Raw genomic sequence first — 22,688 nt, 5'->3', positions numbered from 1 at the left:
AGAAGGCCATATAGAAATTTTCGAGAAACAATGGTAAAGAAGTCTAAGAAAATTGTGCCCCCTTGTGGTATTGTTGCTTTTTAATTTTCGGCATTTCTTTTTGCATCATTGCTGCCTGTCTTCCTTTTAATTTTGTTAATTCATTTAGTTTAGTCTTCTCTGCTTAGCTCTACTTGATTTTGTTCAGAAGTTTGATTAATTTGATACAAGTACACACAGAAATTATTGATCATTGTTGTTCATGTTGTCATTAATTATAATGTAGACTTGGTTAAATTGTAATCAGTTAGGTTTTATATTTCCTCTTATTAGATCCGTCCAGCCAGCCAGAGAGGAGGCATGCTCTTCGCCATCACAGATACTCGTCAAAAGGTGGTTGAGTTGGGCTTAGCGCTCACTCCAGTCCACGCAGGTCTTCAGAATATCTTATTATACTACACTGACAGTGAGCAGCCATCCCATAGCCAGAAAGCTGCTGCCTTCAGTGTCCCAGACATGACGGATCAGTGGACACGCTTCACTGTAAGTTGTAGTAAGATATTATATGAGAAGTTAAACCGAAGTACAATCTGTAATTTTATTTTGACAGAATTAGAACAACTAACATGATAACTAATGGTGACAAATGCCTCAAACTAATATTTGCGCCACAAAACATTTATTTATTTATTTATTTTCGTAATTAGGATTGTATTCATCTTATACTATTTAAGTCAGGACTGTGTCTTTTGGACATGATAGATTGTGGTGGAGCGCAATGAGGTGCGTCTCTACATGGACTGTGGCGAAGCCGAGAGGACCACCTTCCATCGAAGGCCAGAAAGACTCGCTTTCTCACACAACTCTGGCATTTTTGTTGCAAATGCAGGGAGCACAGGGCTTGAGAAGTTTGTGGTAAGTGGAAAATGTTGAATGTACTATAAATGCTGTTGACATTGCATATGTAAAAATGTATTGAACTGATTTATGCTACATATGTATGAAGTATTTAGGAGATAATAGACTATTCTACTACTACTCTTGAGGGTATGCTGCCAGTTTAATATTCAGACCAAACCGACCCAAAAATATGTCATGACCACTAAAGATCCTCAGGAATGCAATTGCGTCGATTTGTTGACATTTTTGAGGATCAAACATAGAGAGGAAGTAAGTGGGGAGGCGAGTGTGTTGTCATGTGGAAAGGGGGAGCGAATAAGGGAGTAAGATGATGATAGTGGATGAGGAAGTACATGCCATTAAGACTTAGTTTAGGTCTGCTCAAAGGGGCTTGTGCTTTGAACCATGATGATACCTCGATATATATATATTTTATTTTTTAAATGACGTGGAGTTGACAGTTATTTCTCTTTTCCACAAAGTTGAGTTGTATATTGTGATATCAGCTTGTGAATTGTCATTCACAATGTGAGGTGTTTTCCTTGACGAGAGACTAGATTAGTACGTACTAAATATAATAAGCGAAATCAATGGTTGTGTAGTCCAACTACTCAGAATTGAAGTGGTTCCCCATATTTTTTCCTACAGGGATCCATTCAGCAGCTGGTTATCAAAGATGACCCCAGGGCAGCGGAGGAGCAGTGTGAGGATGACGATCCTGATGTGAGCAATACACACACTATAGGCCTGTAACAATATGTTTACAGTAGTCCTCTCTGTAGCCAGACAACCTGACTCAATAAATAAAATGATCATTCACTAAATAAGAAAAGTAAGAGCACATCATGGGTAATTGAAAATTGAAATTAAAAAAATGAATTATTCAATGCTTTTGTTTAATTTCTCAAGTCCTAAATGACAGTGATATGAAATGTTTTTTGTAAATATTATCTATCAATAACACTGTGTTAGGGTGCTTGGGACCATAATACTGTAGAATGTTGACTTTTTCTGAATGGGTATTTTAAGCCCTTCCACGGTTAACTATAGGCATATAATGATGAAATCTTACCTTTGACACAATCGGCATGTCATTTCTTATGAAATATGAGTTATTTCGGTGGCTATTTTTCTTACCCGGAAGTCAAACGCTCAGTTCAGTAAAACCCCGGCTCTCCCCCTGTGGCTGCCGCGCCCCTCTCATGACGACGTGTCGAGCCGGCTGCTTCGCGCAACGCCCACGAAACATACACATAGGTTTTAAGCCGATTTTTAAAATGGACTCTAAATTTAACGGGCTGCTAGATCTCTGCGTTTGGTCAAAGCCATCAATTTGAAACAAAACTGGTCCTTGTCGCAAGAAATGGTGGAAGAGGAGGGGAGCAGAGAGGTTAGAGGAAAGCACCACAACGAGTCCTTCCATCCATTTTATTTCATTAGCGCAAATGTTTTACTTGTAGTTTACACCAGTGTCAGCCAATGGATTTTAAGACCGCCAAATGTCATTTCATTGCACTTTGGCATTAAAATGTGAAGAATAATTAATTGCTTTGAATTCATTTGGACAGAATGTTTATTAATAAAGGCTACTTTTGTCATTATCCCATGGAGGGAGGTCTCAGAGAAAGTGGGCGTACGTTTAGTCCGCAGAGGCGGTGCGGGGGTTGGGCCGCACGCAATGACGTCAAACCGTGCCAACAGCTCGTTTTCTCAGGTTGGGAGGGGCTGGTGCTCGGAGAGCAGAATAACCTAGAATTTTTCATGCAGGGGCGAATGAAGGAAAACACAACTTTGGTCATGTTTCTGGTGAGGAATTAGCATTTTAACATGGCTAAAAGCTCCAAAAAGTAGATTTTTCATGTTGCAGTATGAATATAAATGTTCAATGAGGATGTGTTAACGAGTTTTCTCGTACCATGCTAGTAACTGTACTGCACTGTAATTATTGTTTGCTTGAATAATTTCCCGTCAAGTTTGTTTTCCCTTTACATGATGCAATTGTTGAAGGCTTCTGGGTATGCCAGTGGTGATGATGATGGCCTGGATGACAGAGAGACCGAGGAAGGAATGATGAAGAAAACAGAGGGAAGGAAACATGGAGCAGCACAGGTATTTAAAATATTTGTTTTTGTGTTATAGTCTGTTATTGTAGGTGGGTTAGGTCAATTGAATATAATTTCGATGTGCAAAAAAATAAAGACCTAACTTCCCCCAAATGAATAAAAAAAATAGCTGCCATGCTGAACATCATTATTCGTCATTACTTACATTATTACATTGAAGCATGGAAGCCATTTTGTGAAATTCAGCTTGTTTACACAAGCTCGCGTATGCATGGCTGATTGTGTCACTGCCGCTGAATAAGACTTTTTACCATGCACTGGTTTTATCAAAAGGACCCACATCCAAGTAAATATGTGCCTGTTTGTCATCTTTCTTCCTCCCACATGCGGCAAGTCAGGCTAACCCTAAACATCCAGTCAACCACCCTGTCCTTGAACCTCAACAGAAGTCCTTCAAAAGAAGTTCTATCATTCAGGAATCAGGGATACTTTATTGCCACAAAGCGCCCACGATACGTTTCACTCAAAAGCTTGAGAAAAAACATTATTCCAATAGAAATGTGCACAAGCCACAATATTGTAATAATAAAGGCCTGTTACACAATAACACAATTATCATAATTGCAGTTCCCGTAAAATTTGTAGGTGAAATACGAGAGATGTTGTCACTGAATTAGAAAGACGATGGAATGGTTTGAAAGAGGACTATAACGCTGGTTTGCAATATTTTAAGAGTGATTCCCAAAAGTTAGGGTGGTACTATCCAAAATGGGTCCCAGTTTGTAAGCTGTTTTTAATAGTACGTCCTCTTTGATTTTGTGTCCTTCATTAACTTTTATTTTATATTCCTATTCCAATATTGTCATTATATTTCTATATCTTTTTTTTTTTTATTCAGTTGGAAAAATGGGTGGAATGGAATTCAAAGTGTTCACTCAGTCTGTTAAGAAATGTCAATACTGATCAAACAGTTTAGTTTTATGCACTTTTATAGAATAACAAACTGTAAATGAGTTTTCCACACTGATCATTTCTTGCAGGAAAACACTGTTCCGCTAAGAGCGCCACCCACAAAGGCTCCAACATTGGAGAGTGGCGAATATTCAAGTCACCACAACTCAATGGAGGCCAATGAAGAAATCTTGCTAAGAGGTTAAATGATGTCTTGGTGGAGTTTGTTTTTGTTGTACCCCCTCATATCATTGAAAGTATTTCATATTTCATAATTATCGCAAGGAATCTGATCAGTCGTGATGACTGTTATTGTAACAATTGTGCGATTATTGTGGTCATAATTTTGTAATTTATTATCTTCAGGGCCGCAGCAAACAGATGAGCCAGGGGAATCATCTGAAGATGTCAGTTCAGATGAATGACTATTGTTTCAATCCATGCTTTGTTGTGTCTTTATCAGCATTAAAACTCTGTGAACATTTAACACGTAGGTTCTTGTCAAGCACACTTTGAAAGGCGAGCCAGGGGACCCCGGGCCACCAGGCTCACCTGGCCCTCCTGGGCCCACTCTTCCACCGAGGCAAACTGAACCAGGAATCCCCGGAAAGCCAGGGAGAGATGGACAGCAGGTTTGTGCTTTGCAGACCTCCAACATAATTCATGTACATTTCACTTACAGTACCTTCACCAAATATTTTACAGGGAATGAAGGGGGACAACGGAGATGCAGTAAGATTTGTATTATTGTATTTTTCAGACTATAAGTCATGAAGAAGAAAAAACATAAGTGGTACTGGACTATAAATTACATTTTGGGGGTGGTTTGTCTTACAAAAAAATTATGCCAAGAGCACAGACTTGCACCAAAAATTCAGATTTCCTAATCATGTTGACGGGGCAGCAAAAGAGTTTCCCTTGGTCTTGAAACTTAGACTTCTAATTATGGAAAATTTGTTCTTGCTAGTTTAAAATGGTTTACCGTAACTAGAATTGTTTAGAATTTTTGGATTAGAATAAATCATTGAATATAATCGTGCGCACTCCATTTTAGAACGGTGCGGTAATGCACCAAAAGTAATTGCCAACCACTTTAAGAAAGTAGGAGAAGAAATGGAAGAAGAAAAAGAAGACAAAGGAACAGAAGAAGAAGACGTAGTAGTCATGGCAACTAACGTCCTCAGTTTGCTGCTGCCTCTCACAGCAACAAACCAAACCAGCTAGCTCACTAGTTTAGCATCCGCCACAACAACAGCACCAAAAGGCAGCAAAATCAACCAGGATTCTACCTTTGGTCACAATGCGACTTGAAGTTCTTTTTAAGGTAAAAAATAAAATAAAAACGTTTTTGTAGTTAGATGTGGAAGTTTCGAATCCAACCGGAAGTCATTCGCTGCCGTCAACACAATTGGGGAACAGGGATTTTGGGTGCGAGTCTGACCTCCAATTGTACTTATAGTCCGAAAAATACGGTACTTCTTGGTTTATGTTATTATCAGTAATTAAAATTTTTATTTTTATTTTTATTAATTTATTTTTTTTAGGGTCAGAGGGGACCTCAAGGATTTCCAGGTTTGAATGGAGATGCTGGAGTCAAAGGAGATAAGGTATAGCTAATTAACAGTCATTTATGTCCTATGCACTTTTGTTTACTCCAACAACACCCAGCCTGTTGTTCTGTCTTTCTTTGCCCTCCTGAGAAAATTCACCAAAATTGTGTTGGACTACCTGCGCCAACAATTAGACATGGTTGTATAGTTTCGACAAATTTTTGTGACCAAATTATCAGACCCACCCTCAGTGGGCCAAAACTTATAGCATGGTGCAGATAGCGATGAACCATATTCCAAAACAGGCAAATCCAGGCTTGCGCCATCATGAAAGTCGGGGTACGCTAGCATTTATGTATGCCCCGTCTACCAAAATAGAGTCCATAGTCGTTGTCAAGTCGTTGAAGGGAGACTCACTATCACACCTTGAAAGCCCCTTTGCCAAAAGATTACTCACTTTTTTAATTTTCTCATCTTAACATCCCTACCTCCAGGGGGACACTGGAGTTGGTTTACCAGGCCCACCGGGACTACCTGGGCCTCCTGGACCCCCAAGATCACGCAGTGTATCTGTAAGTATTGTTTGCGGAGTACTATTGTAATCAAATCCCTTTTTGTAATGCGTTATGGCAAGGCTGTTTGATACTTGATAAATTTGAAATATCATCAAACGACTAACATCTGTTGGCTGTTTGTAAGCGTTTGTGCATGTGTGTTCTGTGTCGCTCTGTAGTACGGAGAAGATGCGCTGGGTTCTGGGTTTGAGGACCTGGACAGTGATACTGAACTGATTAGGGTAAAGGTAGAACTGTGATGTACAGTCGACAAAGTTGATCACCGGCACAATTGAGTAAATGTAACTGTGGTCCCCAGGGTCCTCCTGGACCACCTGGGCCTCCAGGACCACCCGGTCGCCCTGGTACCAACCCTTCATCAGCTGACATTGCTGAGGGCTTCTCTCACTCGTATGCTGGGCCACTTGGTGCGCCAGGTAAAGATGGACTTAAAGGCCAGCCGGGAATACCAGTAAGTCACTTAAAAAATATCATGTATATTTTTTAAATCTGACAATATTTTTGAAGAGAAGAAGAGCTACACAAATAAGATAATAACATAGATCATGTTTCGTACAAGAATAGAATTCTTCAATTAGCCTTTTATGGGTTATTGTTAAAAGCAGAGAGAAATCCAAGAATATATTTTTTATAATTTATGTTTCTATATATTTTCAGCTGCTCTTTACTTACATCTATAAAGTATTTAATCTAAAAAAATAAATAAAAATTCTATATATTTTCAGCTGCTCTTTACTTACATCTATAAAGTATTTAATCTAAAAAAATAAATAAAAATTGCATCTGCCTTGGTGTGCTCATTAGTAGTCACCATTTTTTTGCAGTCGTGAAAATGTAAATTCTTTATTGCAGGGAAAGGGAATGTTCCTGCAATGCATGCTACATTCATCCGCAGAATTGTTGTTAAATGTGTTGTTCTAACTCTTCTTTTACTTAAAAGTGTTTAAGTTATGCACAATCAAATGGCTACTCTTTCTTTCTTCATCTCTCGTCGTCACCAATATGCCCCCTCCTCAATCTTGTTGTCCACTTTCGAACAATTGCTCCTCCTCTCCACTCTGTTTCAGATGTTTAAGGATTGGTTTAGTGGTTCTGGGTCTGGTGGTTCAGGTTTGAGCACAGAGTTGTACTCTGACCTTGGCTCTGGTTTCAGTTCTGATTCTGAGTCCAGTTTTGCTTCGGGGTCTGGGCTTGACTTCGGCTCTGCTTGGGTATCGGGCGAGGTATATATTTCTTGGTTTGCTTGGTAAACCAGCAAACCCTAACGCAGTGTTACAGTCAAAAGCCACTGCACCGAGTCGGCGTCATTTATCTTTTAAATGCTAGTTTGAGGTAATAAAAGTGACAATTATATTTGTTTATCAATATTGTCATAGAGGAATAAAGACGTCCTTGACTCAGTCCTCTGGCTACTGACTGTACACTCTCGTACAATGGGGTATTAACTTGTGGCTGACAGCTGGGGGGTTTTGTGCCTGAAGTGGTCTGCATCCACGCAGATGTGTGCAAACCAACATCACGTCTCGACCTTGTGATGATCCAACTGGTTTGCCATTATCTGCTAAATGACCTCACTTCAATGGAGCTTTACACAAACATGCATGCTATCACAATTTGTGAATCACTTTTGCTTTTCTTATTCAATATTTGCGCAAAAATCTTTTTCCTTTTTTTTTTTTTTAAATATCTTATGTTCTCAGTGAACACATTGTTCTAAGGCATACTGAAAAGAAAACAATATAACATAATTAAATATTCAAGTCTGCCTTGCAATTAAGTATTTCTGAGAACATTACAGGAATACAAGGAATCTTTAATGATGACTTTTCAGCTCTCCATGATGGATGAGAATTAAAAATGATGCACTGCTTCATCCTACATCTCAACTGACGAGAGTAAGAGATATGCTCTGGATTTGCTGTGTTGCAGCAAATTAAACTCGGCATGAAATCTATACTGAGCAAAAATATGAATGCAACACTTTTGATTTTGCTCCCATTTTTCATGAGCTGAACTTAAAAGATGTACGGCTTTTTTTATGAATTTGCGTTGGTGAGCGCTTCTCATTCTCAATTCCTGGAAGCTGATAACATCCCAGTTCTTGCATGGTGAGCATACTCACCGGATATGTCACCCGCTGAGCATATTCAAGAAGCTTTGGATCAGCGTGTTCCAGTTCCAGCCATTAAAGAGGAGTGGACTAACATTCCAAAGGCCACAATCAACAAACTGATCAACTCTATGAGAGCAAGATCGGTTTCATACCAGATACTTACTGACTGGGAAAATTCTCCATCATCCAGGTCATTGTATTTGCAAGGCGTTGAATCGATAGCAACTGTACTGTTCGGGTTATCTTAGATATTGACTGGTTTTCTGACCCCACCTGGGCCCCCTCAAAATATGGTGTGCTATATGATATGGTGTGGATAGATGATCTCAACATACTCTTTTGTGTGCAGCGTTCATATAATGAAAAATGGGAGCAAAAATAAATAAATTTGCATTTATTTTTTGGTCAAAGTAATAACTAAATTTGTCTATTATTCAATGCTGTGAGGTGTTTTTCATCAAACACCAACCGTGGGCAATTTTGGCAAGCATCATCTCATCACCGGGAAGTTGAGTATTCCTTTAAACAAACCGTCACATTTGGATTTGGCCCTGAATGGGAATGGCTGAGGGGTCAACAAGCTGCTTAACATCATCATATTCCTCTATTTCTTCATTTTTAGTTTATTTTGATCACAATGCTGTCCAAAACAGTCTGTTTGATTTAGGGTCCAGCGGGAAAAGATGGGGCTCCGGGCCTCCGTGGCGCTGTGGGAGAGAAGGTATGCTAATCATCAATGATGATGGTGCTTGCCTGCTACCCAGCTGCCATATTTTGGATACTTTCACAAATACCTATTTTTCTGTCCTTTCCCATTAAATCTTTAGGGTGACAGAGGTTTACCCGGATCATCTGGACCAAAGGTAGTTATGCTCATTGTAGGTCATGTCTGATTGTAAACTGTACTTCAGTTAGGAAAGGGACAGTCCAAGTAATGGATGTCTCTGCACGTCCTCAGGGTGAATGTGGATCTTCAGGCCATGCAGGGTCAGTGGGACCTCAAGGGCCCAATGGTCAACCAGGAAGAAGAGGCCCGCCAGGTCCACCAGGGCCCCCTGGTCCCCCTCGTCCTGCAGGAAGCAAATTCTTTGTTGAGGTGGTGACCTCGTTTCTTTTCAATTGTATCCTATCCACCCCATGCACAACATCTGACCTTGTTTTTAGGATATGGAGGGATCTGGCAAGAGCGACATGCTCCTTGGAGCAAGAGTCCCAGGCCCACAGGTCAGTGTGATTTCATAGGTCAATTAAAGATTCCGCTGTGTTTTATTATATATGTATGTCATTCCGTTGTTTAGGGTGCACCTGGTCTTCCTGGTTCACAAGGTCCCAAGGTTGTACTATATATTTGCAGTACTAATGTAGATGATTGCTAGTGTTGTGGCATCAAATTTCTGTTCTCTGTAATATCTTTTATAGGGTGAGGATGGAGCCCCAGGTCCAGCAGGGCCCTCCATCAAGGTACAACTCCCACATACTACTAGCACACATGCTCGTCCATTATTGCTGTTGATCCTGTGTATTAGACATTTGTTAATTAGACATTCACCTGGGTATATTAACTCCTTTGCTCCCAGCCATTTTCACTGAAGCAACCCCCTTCGCTCTCGGCTGTTTTACTGGATTTTAACAGATTTTGCAAGGCCACCAGAATATTGTGTTCTATTGCTATAAAAAACACACACACACACACACACACAACCTACCAAAAGAAAGATTCAAATCTCTTCTTTCATCAGGAAAAAAAAGAATATTTGTATCTGTTTCTGTTTTGCAGCAATTAACATTGGAATATAGCCAAGTTTCATCAGTATTCACAAACCTGTTGCAACATGGCCCAGGCTGATCTCTTCTACTCTGCTGCCACCTGCTGGCCGTTAATAACTAGCATTGCTTTAAGCGACCTTTTCAGGTCAGAAGCTGCATCAAAGCCTTCTGTACGCCCTAGCATAAAAAAAAACATAATAAAAACAAACAAACATATAAATACGTTTTGCATGACAAAGTATTAAAAAACTTATTTATACGTTTTGGGGCTTGAATGAGTTAAACACAATAGTAAATAAAGTAGTAATAGAGTTTAAAAGTTTGCAGTTATTAATTCAGTTTCTTCCATTGGTTTATTGTAGGGTGAAAGAGGGGAGCCCGGAAGAGAGGGTTTGCAGGGTCCTGCTGGACTACCAGGTCCGAGGGTATGTATATCAGTCTACAGCATCTTTAGCTTCTACAACACAGTCATTTGGGGTAGTAGTCTATCAGTGTGGCACATCTTGATGAAGCAATATTTTCCCACTCATTTGTGAAAAAGCTCCAAATCTCTTAGTTTGCGATTGCATTTCCTGTGCACAGCCCTCCTTAAATCACCCCGTACATATTCAATATAACTGTTAATAATTATTTTTACCTTGTAAAAGCTCCACTTCGAGCTGGAAAAAAAAACAGCCCCATGGCATGATGCCTGCCACCACCATGAGTATGGTGTTGTTTTGCTGGTGAGCAGTTCTGCATTTGCACCAAACTATGGCCAAGTTGTATGTTTTTATTTCTTACTTTCTGTAAGATGAGGTCTTGCCAACCGACGCCATAGCCCATGAAAAAGATGGAAGGTTGTTGACACGTGTACTTGCCAGAAATTCTGGCAGCTCCTTCAACATTGGTCTCAGCCTCTTGGCAACCTTCCTGAACACACATGGACGGATGATCAGAGGTGCAAAGTGGCCTACAATTGCCCACGTCACATGCGCGACCGACGACATCATCCGCAAGTGGAGGTCTTTTTGCAGTTCCTTTTACTGTAAATGAAATGTGCGCGTGTCAATCTCCTGTGTGGACTCCAGCAAGTACTTGTGTCATGTACACCTTGCGCGCCTCGATTTTAAATGGATTAATGAGGGCCCCTTTGATTTGCCCAGAGTCAGCTGCAAATCTCCCACAACAGTGCAAACGCAGTCTTCGAGCAGCGCTAGGCTAGGAAAATATCAAAATAAGGAAAACCATGCACACAGTTAGATAGCGCTAGACTGGCCCTGGGCACGAAAATAGAGCCCATAGTCTCACGTGATGTCATGACAGTTCAACCCCAAAAAAGCTTTGTGTGACTTGAGACTATATTTTCAGATTTTTTATTTTATTTTAGAGCTTCTGCTGTATTGGGATTGTGCCTGTGATTAAATGTGTACTAGCAGTGATTTTACAATTGGGTTTGCCAAAGTTGATACAGCTAACCTAACCTTTAACCAATTTTCATTTAAATATGGCATTCATTGTTCTCTCTGCACATACATAATTATATTCTTTATGCACAGGGTGTTAAAGGTGAAAAGGGTAGGCCAGGGCAAAAGGTAGGTTCAATCACTTGAGTGCTTTATTTCCCAGCTACAGTATTGTCTTTGTGAGCATAAATAAACTCTCTGCGTCCTGCAAGGGTGACCGTGGTGCGGATGGGCTCAACATCACAGGACCACCTGGGCCTCCTGGACCTCCCGGACCTGTCATTAATCTAACAGACGTATGCACATCATTTTGCCAACCATTTTCTTATTTATTTATTTGTTTGTTTATTTGATTATTAGTTATAGGGACACTGGAGCAAGATGCATAATTGACTAATCACCAACAACAGGGAGGACACACAAAAAGAGAACCATGCGCAGGCAATTTTGAATCTTCTATTAATTAGTCATACGCGTTTTTGGACTGTGGGAGGAAGTTGGAATAATACTATGAGGCATCTGTGAGCTGTGCCATCCCCCATTGTACTAATATAATTAATTTTCTATTCAAATACTGTATTGGATAGCATACAGTGACCACCTACTGTAGATCACCCCCAAATACATACCTCTTGTTTTAAATGTGAATATCTGAATAACTCAGTGCTTCTCAATTAGAAAGAAGAAAATATTTTGTGGCCCCCGGCCCCAACTCTCAAGTGCGACTATAAATAGCATAATTTGTCTACCAAATTACATTAAAAGTACACCTCTGCAGAGGTGCTGATACTCTTTGCGCGCTCTCAATGAGAGTTACACTTTTTTTCTAGTAAACAACAACAACAAAAAGTTTGAGTGGTAACTACACGTCGGAGGCAAACAAAATTAAATAGGCTTCACATAGAAAAAAAGATTGGTTTCAATCACCTACTTTTGAGTCTGGGTTTTGTTACAGCTGTGTGAAATAATTTCTACAAATTCTCTGTGTACATCCTAACCATGACTTTGACAATTAACACATGCACATATTGTTATTATATTGATAAACTTCTAAATCCAGCCAAACAAAAATCAATACAAACCACTTCCTGTGCTTATTATATTTTGTCTGCAGTTGCTCCTCAATGTCACAGAGAGTATGTTCAACTTCACAGAAATCAGGGGACCACCAGGGCCAAAGGTAAGTAGAAATAATACTTATATGAACATAATGTGAATATATGTCTTGGGTTTCATGCTCACGTTTCCAAACCAGGCTAGAAATATTCACATATTTGTTCAATGTGTACGTTTACGTGGTTGAAGCCTCTCCACATGCATTACATCAGCTACTCTACATTATGTATGTTTGAAATGCTTTGCCTTTGGCTAACTATCACAGCAAAGTATGAGCCCGCATGTGTATTAAGAAAAATAATTGATGCAATTCTCCTACTTTTGTTTTTATGTGTGTACATCATACGTACTTATGCATGTATTCGCGCTTGTTTGTGTTGTATTGCACGTTGCAGGGACCTGAGGGATTGCCTGGCAAAGCTGGATTCCCTGTAAGAACATTTTCGCATCCACTTGATTCTGAGAAGAAATATGTCCTACTGCACATTTGTGAACAGCTATTGTCATAAAAATATATATATATAGATATATATTGTTTTTGCTGCCATTAGACTTCCAGGGCAGGTAACATTAAGGAATAGCTGTACTGTGACATGTGATTCTGCTTCCTTTGTATAGGAGTCAGACATTATCTAATCATTTAGAATAACAAAACCGTTCATTTCCTTTTTTCTTTTTTTAACCTTCAAGGGCCCCAGAGGACCAAAGGGAAACATGGGCCCTCCAGGTATCCAAGGTCCAGCAGGGCTTAAGGTAAGAGAGTAGTCAAGTCATTTTTATTTCTATAGTCCTGAACTCGTTCACTGCCATTGACGGCTTTAGACGTCAAAAATTCATTTGAATTATTCCTATTAGTTTCATATTTTTTTCCACTTTTGTTAACAAGAGTATGAAAATCTAGAAAACTAATTATTGTACATTTAGAACAGAGATATAAAATTTGTGATAAATCTTGAGTTAACTAGTGAAGTCATGTGATTAATTACAGGTTGTCACACTCAAAAAAATGTGAAACTAATAGAAATAGTTCAAATGAATTTTTGACGTCTATAGCCGTCAATAGAAGTGAATGAGTTCATGAGTATTGTAATGACGGAAACTTACTGTTACATGCAAAAAGAAAAAAAACAACAGTCATTTCATTTCAAATTTGTATAATCTTCTTTACCACCGGAATGTACAAACGTGACAAATATGGTGTGTATTTCCCCGGTGTTAACAGGGAGCGAAGGGAGAGCCAGGTGTGACCATTGCTGCAGATGGATCGCTTTTATCTGCACCAAGAGGCCCCCATGGGCCCAAAGGCTTCAAGGTTGTCCTTTACCCATATAATGTAGATGTTTTTAACCACGGGTGTAAAAACGTTAAATTGCCTTTTTTTTTTTTTTAGTACAGTATGCTAAACAAAATAGCAATGTATTAAAGCGGGCATTCCGTCAGTACTGACGGATTTTTTTCTCTTTATTTGGCTGTATGCTACGAAAGCTTGTGACATAGTAAGTAGTATGTTCTCGACGCCGATTAGCTGTCACCAACGCGGCGACAAGAAGATCTGAGGGATGGTGACGAACTGTAATTTAGCAATGACGGAAGCATGGTTAAATCTCACAGCGTATTAGTAATATAATAAGTAAAATATTAAAGCCAAATCAATCAAGTTGTTCCGCAATTTGTTCTCTTTTGACAGGGTGCCCGTGGATTGCCTGGACCTGCAGGACCCATCGTAAGTTCATCCAAACTGACACAACTAACGTTAATGAAATGCATTTTTGTCAGGAAACCTGCACACATACTGTATACTGTATTTATTTTGGTTTTGTCACCAAAGATACAGAGACATCTGTTGTATAATGTGTGTTGCTTTAAAAAAATATATATATACAAAAATAGGGCCCTCATGGACCTTCTGGACAAAAGGGAGAATATGGCTTCCCTGGTCGCTCTGTAAGTAATTTATGCCTTGTGTATGTCGTATTTTAAAATATAGCTTTGCGCTTACAAACTGTACAAAAAGAAACAAAAACTGTTTGTATTCTCTTTCGACAGGGGCGACCTGGTATGCCTGGGAGGAAAGGGGAAAAAGGAGATTCTGTTGGCCTGCCAGTAAGAGACAACAGTCTGTTTTTACATGCAGCACACCATTATGAAATCGTAATTGTTTTAGCGTATTTCAACCTGTCAGTTCAAATCAATTTATGAGGTTGTCAATTCCAATTGCTTTTGCAAAACTGAAAACAGATCATCCATTGTCTTTTTTACACTATGTCAATCTTGTATTTTCAGGGACCCCCTGGTTCACCTGGAGCGCCTGGACTGCCAGGAAGAATTCTTGGATTGAATGGAGTAAGTCTTCAACTTTAGGTTGTTTTTGTATATTCTTGATGGGCTGGGAATTTTATTTAATTTTTTTTACCTCGGGTATTTCATGAACAGTTTGATAGGCATCATGACCTGGTCATTAGACAGAATAAAACCAGAGAATGTGTGTATTTACCTATTCACTACTTTTTAATGCCTACCAGGAGTTAAGTGTTCTTTGTTCCTTTGAAAGGTTGAAATTTGTTATTATTGTTTATTCTCTGAACATTGCAAACCACCTCCCAATAACGTTCCTATATTGACAGATATTTACTGTACAGTGTAACCTCTGACCTTAAACACAATCTTTTCCGCGATGTTGGTTGAGCAATGATTTGTTGATTTGTTCTTATTCAACATTTTACATCTGTATATATAGATGACTCAGGATATTTTTATGCCCAGAATCTTTTCTGCTTATTAATTAATTTATTTATTTTTGCTCCATTTGTGGAGCCTTGCCAAGTGATGAAGCCATTATTCAAAAGCTGATAACATGCTCTTCTTTTAAAGACAGTGTTCCCAGTGCGCCCCAGACCGCATTGCAAAAAGGGACTAGTAAGTCTGAGTCAGACCATCTGATAAGTCCGTTTCATTTTGAAATGGGTTACCATCTGATGGTTCTGTTGGGGAATGGATAGAGCAGCATGGCAGCTCTCTGGCCACACCTTGCCCCCCCCCCCCCCCCACACTTCCTTTTCTGACCTCCTCTTCCTTATTGCATTTATGAGACTCCGTTTTTGTGGTTTTGGGTGCGTGGGTACACATTGTCCTGCTTTGCTGAATTCCAATCATTAAATTGCTTCATTATCAGCAGTTTGTGAGACATTTCTGATTGGAATTCAACCATATTTTCTAACCAATATTATTCCATCTACTGTCTTGGGTGTGGTGGAAGGTGTCTTCTTCAAATGTATTTATCCTCATGGGAGCAATGTGCATTTTTTTTTTCATTTACAATTTAAAACAGCTTTCATCATTACCATGAGGACCGGTGGCAGCGCTCAGGCATGTGACCAAGATTGCTCATTGTTGCCAATTGAGCAACTTAAGGGACTATTTTGAGTCCTTTAGAGAGTGCCTATGTTTCAAAATAAAATTATGAGCACCAAATCTAGCTCTTAGACTCCAGTCAGTACTAGTGAAGTTAATGATATACCATATGTATCTTATATGTGCTAGATGCTAATGCTAATCTACTTGACAACTCCTACCAGCTCACTCACTGACGCATTTTAAGAAATGGGCAGAGATCATAATACAAATAATCATTCAGGTCAGTAGCACTGGTCAATAACAGCATCTCCTCAACGAGGTCAAAGATCTTACTCGTACAATAATCACAAAATAAATCAAAATCGACTTTGTGCTCAACAGTAATGTGAAACTTCAGTTGATTCTGGTGGGACAGATACTGTAGATAAGACATACTGTACATGAAGTTATTTGCCACCACCTGTCCAAATGCCTTCAGCCATGACTTCCAAACAAAAACAAGTGTTTTAATTCAACATTTACACTGAACTCATATCTCACAAAATGTCCATGTCAGAGCCATAACCGAAAAATATGCTTGTGACTTTACAGAACCTACCGTTAACAAAGTTGTGTTTTGAATGTCCTAACATTTTGTATGCATATGATGTGTAATTAATAAATAACCATGTTCATCTTCATCATATTGACCGACAGTATTTAACAATTGATGGTATTGCAGTTGTTTGGGTTTGTGTGTGTAAACATGATCACAACTACATATTGTGATGCTGACGAGTGTGTATTTTTGTGTATAGGATTCAAATAACGGGGTCAATATTGTCAAAGCTAAAGGAGAAAAGGGAGCTGTTGGAGAGCCAGGGACACCTGGTAAGACGTAGTGATGGACAAATGAAGCTTCATGAAGCACTTGTGATTTATTTTTTTATTCCTCGAGATGGCACTCTTGGTTTAAAGACACAGTTGAAATGTAATCAATGTCCATTGCGCTAGCCTATAACTTTAAACCAAGAGCACCATCTAGAGGAGTAAAAACAAAATATAAATCGACAAGTGTTTCATGAAGCTTCATTTTCCCATCACTAGTAAGACATACATTAGTAAGCCATTTTCTATTTGTTTTGAATTGAATTGTATCTGAGCAGACATGTAAACGTTTTTCATGACTTGTGTTGTCAGCTCCTCCATTTCCTGACGGGATTGTGGTGAGTACAGCTCAATGTGTGATTCTTTAGGGGCAATGGAATAAAGAGCTTGACACACACACACACAGAAAGCAGTTTTTTTCCAGGCTGATGTCTGTTTTTGTTGCATAATGCTGTTCGTTTGTATATGTGTGTTGCTCAGGGTGCTAAAGGCAGCCAGGGATCCCAAGGTCAGAAGGGAGAAAAGGGTAACTCGGGCCCTCCTGGTCCTCCGGGACTACCAGGGCGGTCAGGACTTGTGGTGAGTTCTGATGAAGAACTACACTACTACACAATAAATATGAATTGCTAAATATGAGTATTTTATGTTGGTTCAGGGTCCTAAAGGCGAGTCGGTCATCGGCCCTCCAGGTTCTCCGGGTTCTCCAGGCCAACGCGGAGCCCCTGGGTTTGGACGCCCAGGTCCCAGAGGGCCACCCGGCCCTGCTGGACCTCCAGGACCGCTATCTGCTTTTGGAGCAGGTGTGTAGAGGCACAATAAAATAAATAATAATCGCTTCAAGTGAATTTTTTAAAATAATATTCTTCTATGAGTATTGTCAACAGGTGTCAGTGTCCCAGGCCCTCCCGGTCCTCCTGGCCCTGCAGGCATTTCAAACCTGGTAAGAAACATGGTCAGAATTATTCAAAGTTAATATGAGCAACTCCTCTCACACTGATGCATTTGTTCAGGTAACCACCTACGAGACAATTTATGCTCTGACCAGAGAGACCCACCACACTCCAGAGGGAACCTTAGCGTACGTGCCTGAAAGCGGTGGAGAGCTTTACATCAGGTCACAGAGTGGATGGCGCAAAATTCAGGTGTGTATTGTACCTGCGTGTGAATGTTATGGTCCCCCAAGTGCCCAACAAACCCCACTTTCCCCTGGAGTCCGCTCTTTACTTCAGGAAGTGTAAAATGTCCTTTCAGCTGGGAGATTTGATCCAATCTGAAGCATCATTCTCGTCAGCGTCTCAAGCCCACAACAAACATGGAGAATGGAGCCGACCACACAGGAGCCACAGCCAAGTACACACACATGATTACACACCAAAAAAAGATGGCTTTTAAATGTATTTAAAAAATGACCCTATTGTGTATTTGTTGGATAGGAGCTGCATGAGGGCAGTCGAGGATATCAGCCCAGTTTTAACATCCTGCCACAGACCTTCAATGCTGTCGCTGGGGTGAGTGTAAATTTTTTGATACTCCCATATGACTTTGTGCAGTTGGTTTTATTTCTTTGATTTCGATTTTTTGGGGGAACTATGTCATTAGTTATGAGAGGAATGACAGTTTCATAGCCCAATAAATGAATTTGAATGTGCTTTTGGCCTACCTTGTTTGTTTAAACATCACAGCAACAGCATTTTGAGTCTACTGCAAAATACAATACAGTAAACGTATTGCTAATAACTCTCTGACAGTGTCAAGCTACACTGAGCATGAGCATTTTTGATACAACTTTTATATCAGATCTTTTTGGGTGTATTCTATAGTATGCTACATTATTTTGAAAGCTAAATGTTTTAAAAACAGTGGACATAATAAAAGCATTTTAAAAATCATGACCCTTAATGGAAGCCAAACAATCCATTGAAAACTTACTTTGAAACCCCGACTCCTATGAAACCCAGAGGCCACACATTCTGACAGCTGAATTTTTCAACTCCATTTTGTAACAACTGTTAATAATCGTGACCCTTCATGGAAGCCAAACCCTTTTTGAAACCTTACTTTGAAACCCCGACTCCTTAAAAACCTGAAGTCACACATTCTAACAGCTGAATTATTCAACTCAATTTTGCAACAACTGTTAACGATCATAACCTGCATGGAAGCTGAATCTCCTTTGAAACCTTACTTTGAAACTCTGACTCATTTAAAACCAGAGGTTACACAATCTGACAGCTGAATTTTTCAACTCAATTTTGTAACAGCTGTTAAAACTTGTGACCTGCATGGAAGCCAAACCTTCCATTCAAACCTTACTTCGAAACTCAGATTCTTTTAAATTGGGGAGGTCATACATTCCAATAGCTCTTTTTTTTCCAACTCAATAATTAAGTGCTATGAGGGCCTTAACAGATAGAAAAGACCATTTATACCATTTACCAAACATTGACCGCCTTAAAACTTGAGGTCACAATTTCTGACAGCTGAATTTTTCAAATACATTTTGTAACAACTGTTAAAAAACATGACCCTGCATGGAAGCCAAACCCTCCTTTGAAACCCTGACTCCTTTAAAACCTGAGGTCACACATGCCGACAGCTGAATTATTCAACTCAATTTTGTATCAACTGTTAAAAGATCGTGAGCTGCATGGAAGCCAAACACTCCTTTTAAACGCTGACCTCTTTAAAACCAGAGTTCACACAATCTGACAGCTGGATTTTTCAACTCAACTTTGTAACAACTGTATAAGGGGAAAAATGTGAGCCTGCATAGAAACCAAACCCTCCATTGAAACCTTACTTTGAAACATTGGGACGGCATGGATCAGTGATAGAGTGATTGTCTCCCAACCCAGAGGTTGTGGGTTAGATCCCTCGCTATTGTGACCATGTTGAAGTGACCTTGAGCAAGATACTTCACCCCCAGTTGCTCCTATCATCAGTAGATGAATGCAATGTCTGTGTGAATGCTTTGAGGGTGGAAAAGCGCTATACAAGTGAAAGACCAGCCCATTGATCAGACCTTGACCCCTTTAAAAACCGAGGTCAAACATTCTGACAGCTGAATTCTTCAACTCAATTTTGTATCAACTGTTAAAAGATCGTGAGCTGCATGTTAAAAATTGCGACCCTGCATGGAAGCCAAACCCTCCTTTGAAACCTTATTTTAAAACCATGACTCCTTTAAAACCTGAGGACACATTCTGACAGCTGAATTTGTCAACTCAATTTTGTAACAATTGTTAAAAATCGGGACTTGCACGAAAGCCAAACGAAGTACTGCCCTGAGAATTGAGATACAAGACAATACACCAAAGTTGCTTCATGCGCTGAATGACAAACATTAGAAATAAGTTCTTATGTTTTCTCTCTTAACTGTATGTAGCTCCATCTAGTGGCTCTCAACGCTCCATTGAAAGGTGATATGCGAGGGATCCGTGGGGCCGACTTCCAGTGCTACCAGCAGGCGCGGGCCATGGGGCTGACGAGCACATACAGGGCCTTCCTGTCCTCACACCTCCAAGACCTGGCCACCATCGTGAGGAAGGCAGACCGCGACAACATGCCTGTGGTTAATCTCAGGGTGAGGATGACGATGCATGGCATAGAATAACTTGGGAATGAATGCATTACTATAGTAACTTTTTTCTTTTTCTTTTTTTTGACTGTCCTCATCAATCAGGGTGAGATGCTGTTCAAAAGCTGGATGTCTATCTTCTCTGGAAATGGTGGCTTATTTGACCCCTTCATCCCCATTTACTCCTTCGATGGACGCAATGTGCTGACTGACTCAGCTTGGTAACGTGCACTTCCCATCTCATGTGTTTGTCAAATAATGTTTTCATTTCATTTCATTGGCTCATAGGTTGAAATTGTAGAAGAAACGTTTTGGGGGAGTTGTGGCAGCTTTTGGGTAATGATGGGAAAATGAAGCTTCATGAAACACTTGCGATTTTTTTTTTTTACTCCTCTCGATGGTGCTCTTAGTTTAGAGATAATTGCTAGTGCAAAGGAAATTGATTACACTTCCACTGCATCTTTACACCAATAGCACCATCTAGAGTAGTGTAAAAAATATCGCAAGTGGTTCATGAAGCTTCATTTTCCCATCACTAATTTTTGGACCTGTGGAAGACAGGTAGTGACGGGAAAATGAAGCTTCATGAAACACTTGCGATTTATTTATTTTTTACTCTAGATGTTGCTCTTAGTTTAGAGATAATTGCTAGTGCAAAGGAAATTGATTACACTTCCACTGCATCTTTAAACCAATAGCACCATCTAGAGGAGTGAAAAAAATATCGCAAGTGGTTCATGAAGCTTCATTTTCCCAAAACTACTTTTTGGACAGGCGTTGGCTATAAATTGAAATCATAAGTTTACAATTGACTGGCAACTACTCCAAGGTGCAGTCATCTTACTGCACACACGTCTTCTCCCTCCATTCCAGGCCAGAAAAGCTGATCTGGCACGGTTCCAGCGCGGTCGGAATCCGCTCGACCATGAACTACTGCGAAGCGTGGAGGACTGCCGATATGGCGGTGACGGGTCAGGCGGCTCTGCTTCAGACCGGACGCCTGTTAGGACAACACACCCGCTCGTGCGCCAACCACTACATCGTACTGTGTATAGAGAACACGTACGTCGGGAAGATACGTCAACAGAAGACCTGAAGAGAACACAAGCAGCTTTTCTGAAAGTGTGCTGAGTAGACCATTTGAGATAACTGTCTGTACAAGAATATCAGACTGGTGCTCTTACACTTCTATGCTTAGGATCAGGTTAATGTGCAGAAGCTGAATTGTTTTGAACTTTTAATTGGTTTTCAAATAGAACTTTGTTACAACATTAATTGAAGGATACATCCAAGTGTAGGTCGAGTTATTTATTCGTAGGCCATCATATCATCGAGAAGGAACATCTCGCGTATTGAGTTGTAAAAGAGACTTCCAGAATTGATAGGATAAAAATTTGTCAAGCCCGTATAATTTTACTTTGAATGATTTTTGTCTTTTTAATTTGGGTTGTCGTCTTTACCCTTTAATGGAAACATATTTTTTGATGTTCCTTTTCATTGTTCTTCCTATTACATGGTAGTAGTGTGTATGACTATTTGACTATTAAAAAAAAAAATCTAGGTTTACACTAAACTTTATTAGAAAATGTCTGCATGGACATGAAGGTGGAAATTGTGATTCAATTATAAATTCATGTATTATAGAGAACAAGCAATGCGCGGTTGGTTAGCGTAATCGTAAAGAATATTAGCCAGGCATGTTGAGTAACAGAAGACACGCCAAAGCTGCAAACATTAAAGAAAAACTTAAAACAGTGAAAATGCACACAAAGTTGTCCATGCTTATACCTTTTCATGTATTACAAATTGTTACCATAAATACATTTGATTTCAGAATATTCAGCGATGTCAACAGTTCAACCTCAACTTACAATTCTTATGGTATTTGTATTAATTTATACTGTAGCAACGTATACTTTGGAAGTCTCGTGAGTTCACTTAATAAATCTTAATGAAACCATTGTATATATGTGTGTTCATGTATAAATTTTATTTTTTACTCATTAGATTTACCGGTAACCATTTTTGTTTAGGCACTACAGTAAATGATGTATTGTTTTCTGTCAGCAAGTATCGACGGTGGTGTACTTCTTGCAGTGTTGTGTCTCGACCATGTGGTCTCATGCTAACAGGCAAAGAAAGCTTTCTACATTCAAAAATGTTATTTTCTGTCATGTCTGGTTTTGCTGTTCAAACAAAACTTGAGCTTCCGGGGTCATGAGAACATTTTTACTGACTGACTGTCACTGAATAAATACAGAATGATTGTTTTTATAAGTGGTGTCTGCGTCAGTTTTATATTTTGTAATAAAAAGTTATGAATTGTAGGTTCGCAGCATAGCGCCTACGTTCATATTTGCTCTTGCTAGCTTTTGCTAGCTTCTCCTTGCTAGCCACATTTGTTAGCCGTTCCAGCGAGGTCTTGTTAGTG

At 39.6% G+C, this 22,688-nt stretch overlaps 1 protein-coding gene across 9 annotated transcripts in view; it reads left to right on the top strand.

The window, feature by feature from the left end:
* Positions 1–22,528, top strand: part of col15a1b (collagen, type XV, alpha 1b) — a 43,831-nt gene extending 21,303 nt beyond the window's left edge. For 3 of the 9 annotated variants that reach the window (XM_086095143.1, XM_086095148.1, XM_086095096.1), the window contains 41 exons: positions 313–522; positions 742–894; positions 1,528–1,602; positions 2,887–2,988; positions 3,983–4,094; positions 4,260–4,300; positions 4,388–4,525; positions 4,599–4,625; positions 5,438–5,500; positions 5,938–6,015; positions 6,177–6,239; positions 6,317–6,469; positions 8,799–8,852; positions 8,959–9,009; positions 9,090–9,227; positions 9,296–9,355; positions 9,430–9,465; positions 9,551–9,592; positions 10,261–10,323; positions 11,437–11,472; positions 11,556–11,639; positions 12,458–12,523; positions 12,855–12,890; positions 13,150–13,212; positions 13,682–13,771; positions 14,147–14,182; positions 14,350–14,403; positions 14,506–14,562; positions 14,743–14,802; positions 15,331–15,375; positions 16,611–16,683; positions 16,993–17,018; positions 17,161–17,259; positions 17,336–17,480; positions 17,553–17,620; positions 17,691–17,822; positions 17,932–18,030; positions 18,114–18,188; positions 20,066–20,263; positions 20,363–20,478; positions 21,131–22,528. In XM_086095143.1, coding sequence (XP_085951269.1) covers positions 313–522; positions 742–894; positions 1,528–1,602; positions 2,887–2,988; positions 3,983–4,094; positions 4,260–4,300; positions 4,388–4,525; positions 4,599–4,625; positions 5,438–5,500; positions 5,938–6,015; positions 6,177–6,239; positions 6,317–6,469; positions 8,799–8,852; positions 8,959–9,009; positions 9,090–9,227; positions 9,296–9,355; positions 9,430–9,465; positions 9,551–9,592; positions 10,261–10,323; positions 11,437–11,472; positions 11,556–11,639; positions 12,458–12,523; positions 12,855–12,890; positions 13,150–13,212; positions 13,682–13,771; positions 14,147–14,182; positions 14,350–14,403; positions 14,506–14,562; positions 14,743–14,802; positions 15,331–15,375; positions 16,611–16,683; positions 16,993–17,018; positions 17,161–17,259; positions 17,336–17,480; positions 17,553–17,620; positions 17,691–17,822; positions 17,932–18,030; positions 18,114–18,188; positions 20,066–20,263; positions 20,363–20,478; positions 21,131–21,353 — 3,540 coding nt within the window. In that variant the 3' untranslated portion in view covers positions 21,354–22,528. Of the gene's footprint in view, positions 1–312; positions 523–741; positions 895–1,527; positions 1,603–2,886; positions 2,989–3,982; positions 4,095–4,259; positions 4,301–4,387; positions 4,526–4,598; positions 4,626–5,437; positions 5,501–5,937; positions 6,016–6,176; positions 6,240–6,316; positions 6,470–7,085; positions 7,242–8,798; positions 8,853–8,958; positions 9,010–9,089; positions 9,228–9,295; positions 9,356–9,429; positions 9,466–9,550; positions 9,593–10,260; positions 10,324–11,436; positions 11,473–11,555; positions 11,640–12,457; positions 12,524–12,854; positions 12,891–13,149; positions 13,213–13,681; positions 13,772–14,146; positions 14,183–14,349; positions 14,404–14,505; positions 14,563–14,742; positions 14,803–15,330; positions 15,376–16,610; positions 16,684–16,992; positions 17,019–17,160; positions 17,260–17,335; positions 17,481–17,552; positions 17,621–17,690; positions 17,823–17,931; positions 18,031–18,113; positions 18,189–20,065; positions 20,264–20,362; positions 20,479–21,130 lie in introns of all 9 variants that reach the window. The other 6 variants (XM_086095155.1, XM_086095114.1, XM_086095106.1 and 3 more) reach the window with 6 other exon arrangements.
* Positions 22,529–22,688: the final 160 nt, after the last annotated feature.

The sequence above is a fragment of the Leptonotus elevatus genome, chromosome 1, assembly GCF_054856555.1.
Source record: "Leptonotus elevatus isolate MCC_2025b chromosome 1, RoL_Lele_1.0, whole genome shotgun sequence".
Lineage (NCBI taxonomy): Eukaryota > Metazoa > Chordata > Actinopteri > Syngnathiformes > Syngnathidae > Leptonotus > Leptonotus elevatus.
Note: the sequence above shows the minus strand (reverse complement) of the source record. Positions and strands in the feature narration are given on the sequence as shown.